The sequence below is a fragment of the Austrofundulus limnaeus genome, unplaced genomic scaffold (genome assembly GCF_001266775.1).
Source record: "Austrofundulus limnaeus strain Quisiro unplaced genomic scaffold, Austrofundulus_limnaeus-1.0 Scaffold2736, whole genome shotgun sequence".
Taxonomy (NCBI): domain Eukaryota; kingdom Metazoa; phylum Chordata; class Actinopteri; order Cyprinodontiformes; family Rivulidae; genus Austrofundulus; species Austrofundulus limnaeus.
In genome coordinates, this window is record NW_013955138.1 from 3,883 (window position 1) to 8,176 (window position 4,294).

General features: G+C 41.9%; 1 protein-coding gene across 1 annotated transcript; it reads left to right on the forward strand.

Annotated features, from left to right (window-relative positions):
* The first annotated feature begins 423 nt into the window (after positions 1–423).
* On the forward strand, positions 424–4,289 carry LOC106511386 (uncharacterized protein C11orf87 homolog). The gene is made up of 2 exons (XM_014000142.1): positions 424–758; positions 1,101–4,289. The coding sequence occupies exon 2, from the start codon at positions 1,195–1,197 to the stop codon at positions 1,633–1,635; it is 441 nt and encodes a 146-aa protein (XP_013855596.1). The 5' UTR covers positions 424–758; positions 1,101–1,194; the 3' UTR covers positions 1,636–4,289.
* Positions 4,290–4,294: the final 5 nt, after the last annotated feature.

Consider the following 4,294-nt stretch of genomic DNA (forward strand, 5'->3'; position numbering starts at 1 on the left):
TTAAGAAGACTTTAACTTTTACCAAAGTATTTTTATGATAAGATACTTGTACTTTTACTCAAGTATCACTTTGAGGTACTTTATACAACACTGTATTTACGTACACGTTTACATATAACTTTTATATTACATTTAAAATTTAATGTAGACCTGATGTTTCACATTTAAATTTAACATTAAGTAAAAAAAATTGCAAAATGTAAGAACAGTGAGCTTAAATAACAATAAAATGTTATTATAAATTATTTTCAGAGTGGGCGACATGCATTCCTTTATATTATATTATATTATATTATATTATATTATCATCATTATCATTATATTATAGTGTCATTGTGAGATTTAGGTATGACCTAATGTGCAAAGTGTTTGTTTCACCATGGGAGCAGGGAAAAAGGAAAAGCCCACCCCTGCCAGCTGACTGGTGGACCTTTAATGCAGCTGCAGCTCTTCATTCAGAGGCTGAGTGGAGACAACCGGAGGAGGGGAAGACCGTACAGCTCTGTTCTGAGCACATTTTGATTTATTTTTTACCAACCGAGGGGTTCTCCCGCTACCTGTGGTGTTGAAGTGGGGAGAGTGCCGCCCTGCATGCGGACTGAGCCGGACTGCTGCAGTCCAAAGGCATCCTGAACGATCGGAGCTCAGCAGCAGCAGCAGCAGCAGCAGCAGCATCTCATTGTGCGAAATGCGTCACCGCGAACCGGTTCACACATTTCAGCTCTCTGCTCACGGACTGATTCTGATTATTTCATCAGGTAAGATTTCAACATTTTTGTGTATTTTTAATTTTATGTTGAGAGGGTGAAATCATGTGAGATTAAACTAATAAAAACATTAATTATCCTTTGCGTAAAGCTGACTTTCTGGTCCGGAGATGGGTGCAGAGACCGATGCTTAATCTCGCAGGCCTGTCATTACAACAGATGATGTATTGTTCTGACAGTTCCACATTAAAGGAAACGTCTGTTTTTGCTGCTGTTCTATCATTTGGGCTTTCCGCTTCTTCATTAATTAACTAATTAATTAGGTCTAATTAATGTGTCCTGGCTATAATGAGGAGATGAGCGGGTCACACCTGTGTCTTCTTCCCGGTACAGGTAACCACATGCGCGGGCCGGCGTCACCGCGCTGAGCCCCGAGGAACACGAAGGGTACAGGGGTCAGAGAGAGACGCGAGACCGGGCGGACCGGATGACGGCCAGACCCGCCGAGGCCCCGGGGCTGTCGGTGCCGCTGCACCGCTGCCGCGCGGGGTTCGAGGCCGGCAACGGCACCTGCGCGGAGCAGCTCGGCCTCCTGCCGCCGTTCTCCTCCACGCTCGCGCTCCTCGTGCTGGTGGCCGTGCTCGCGGGGATCGTCCTCGTCTCCCTGGCGACGTTCCACTTCCACAAGAGGAAGCTCCGGAACAGGAAGATCCGGCGCGCGCAGGAGGAATACGAGCGCGACAGTCGCAGCCCCGCGCGCGCCGCCCGGGCGAGCGGCGGCGGCGGCGGAGAGCCCGCGAGGCCGTGCGTCATTGTGCGGCCGGTGAGGCGCGAAGAGAAGCCCTCGTGCCGGAGCGGCGTGGACAACGGGGATGTTGCAACGGAGGACAAACAAGCGCCGCACGAGGCGGTTCCTCTTGACTGTTAACTCAGAGAAACTTCAGGGAACAATGGAATAAAGTGGAAAAGCAATAAGGCACAAAGATCCCCCCACCCTACCCTCCACTTTCATCTCCGCTGCTTGTAAGCCTAGATTAACTTAGAAAGAGTAGAAATAATGCAGCAAACTGAGCAGAGTTCACGTCATAACCACAGGCACACGTGACTTACCTGTTACCTGTGTGGACACAAGAACCACAGGAGTTCACCGCTTCAGGATGAAGACATGAATGAAGGTTCAGTCTCCTGCTTGGTTTGGGAAATGACTTCAAATGGGTCCAAAGACTTGGCCTACTTAGGATCCCATGATAAAACAATGCACAAACAGAGAATGACACGTGGAATGAAAGAATAACAGATAATCTACTGCCTTAAAATCAAATTACACTGTTTTCAGATTATTTAGATTGATCTGAACAGAACAGGAATGAGTTTGCATTAGATCTGTCCTGTAATCTGAGATTACAGATGTAAATTGACATGTTTAAAATTACTCTGAACAGAAAAAGTCAGGCGTATAGAAGATGAAAAAAGGTTTAAAGGCGAGGGATGAGGAAAAAAAAATGGGAAATGAAGAGATGCAGGAAGAGGTAGAACTGAAGAGGATGAGGACAATAAGTGGGATGAGAAAGAGAATCAGATGAGATGGGCTTGTTAAATAAGAAACTGGAGGCATGAGAAAGAAGAATTAGTAGGATGAGTAGAGATAGATGAGGATGGCTTGCATGAGAAGAATCATTTTTATGAGAAAGAGGGATGACAACGTTACATTTAAGGTGAGAACTGAAAACAATAAGCTTGATGTTGAATAGTATAGATGAAAAATGAGGAGGAGGTGGGATGAGAAAATGTACAAATAAGAAATGAAGATGAGTAAGATGATTAAAAGAAGGGGTGGAAATATGTGGAGGAGGAGGAGGCACAAAAAGACGAAGAGAAAAAGACAATGAATGGGGGAAAGATTTGAAAAGATAAGTGGAATGAGAAAACAAAAAGATGAAAAATGAGTGGCACAAGGAGGCAGAATGAAGAATCAGGATGAGGTATGAGAAAGGCAAGAGATAAAGTAAATTAGTGGTATGAGAAAGCTGAGAAAAGTACAAATAGGTGGTGAGGAGAATAAGTGATGAGAAAGCAACATGATCAAAAATTAGTGGGATAAGGTAAAAGTACTGGGATAATAAGTAAGATGAGAAAAGGGATAAAAATAGTGTAGGGTGACTGGCATGAGATACTGAAAAGATGATAAATGAGTGGGGTAAGGAGGTATAAGAAAAGTCAGGCATAAAGATGAGTGAAATGAGAAATGGGATGAGAAGGAACGCAGTGAGAAAAAGCAGTGATAGGATGATAGAAGCTTGATAGGACAAGTAGGATGTTGAAAAGAAAATATGAGAAGGGAAAAAAGATGAAAGAAAAAATATGCCTGTAAAGTTAAAGATGAGAGTTTGTAAATGATGTGAAATGGAAAAAAATGGCGAGATGAGAAGGGATGCCTTTGAAGTTAACAATGACAAATAAGCAATGGGTTAAGTGGGATGTTAAAAAGAAAAGATGAGAAATGAGGATGTAAATGAGAAAACAGAGAAAGGAATTCCTTCAAAGGTGAAGATTATGAGAAATGAAGATGTAGGATGAGAAAATGATAAGATGAGATGGGGTGCCTGTGATGTTAAAGTAGACGGGAAATGAGGAAGTGGAATGTAACAAAATATGTTTAAGGGGTGAGAAGGACAAGTATGATTTTAAAGGGATTAGATGAGAAATCAGAAATTGTGATAAGAAAAATAAGAAACTATTAGGATGAGCGGGACATTAAAGGGGGTAGATGAGAAATTATGAGAATGGGGGTTAAGAAAAATAGAACTAAGGAAAGATTATGAGAAGGAAGAAGTATGAGAAGAGATTGGAATGATGAGTAGGATGAAATTGTGCAGCTATGAGAAAATCTGCCAGCTGATTGAAGGTTAGTTTGAGGCGTGCTCCTGCTCCATAACGTCATTTAGCGAACCGCCCGGTAACTCTTCATTAAACTGTAAAAGTATTTGCCTGCTTTGATTTTTGGGACCTCTCTCTCCGTCCCCGACCTCGTTTAAACCTCAGAGATGTTTAAACTTTAACAGGGGATGTGACACTCGGTTGTGTTTAATTATTTACGACTTGGTGAAACAACTCAGTCCTCGACGGCTTGCTGATCCTCCTTGGCATGTCCTCTGACACACTACCAGTACGTAGTTAGACTATAATGGATGTTGTGGTGCTGTTAGGCAGTACAGAACTGCATATATGCTATAGAAAACAGCTTATTGTTTGCATAGTATTTTTTCCTTCAATTAAGTGACTTATATAAAGTACTGTCCTCCAATGTCGTTCAGACATATGTAGGTTTAGATAGCTTGACAGGATGCAAGAACTTTTTGCTGTAGTTATGCACATAAACCTTTTTTCCCTTAAATGTCAAATAGGCTAGTAAGTTTTAGTGCTTATACAGTATTTTGATTTTTGAGTATTTATAATATATTCTCTGACATGTACTGAAATGAGAATTCTTCCAGCGGAGGCTTTTGGTTGAAGCCGGTCTTTTTTATTTAGTTATTTATTTTTTGATCCTTCATATCATATCATTGTGAGCCTGATAAAAACTACTG

Excerpts from the sequence above, each read along its gene's own strand:
- LOC106511386 (XM_014000142.1), top strand. The coding sequence starts at position 1,195 with ATGACGGCCAGACCCGCCGAGGCCCCGGGGCTGTCGGTGCCGCTGCAC.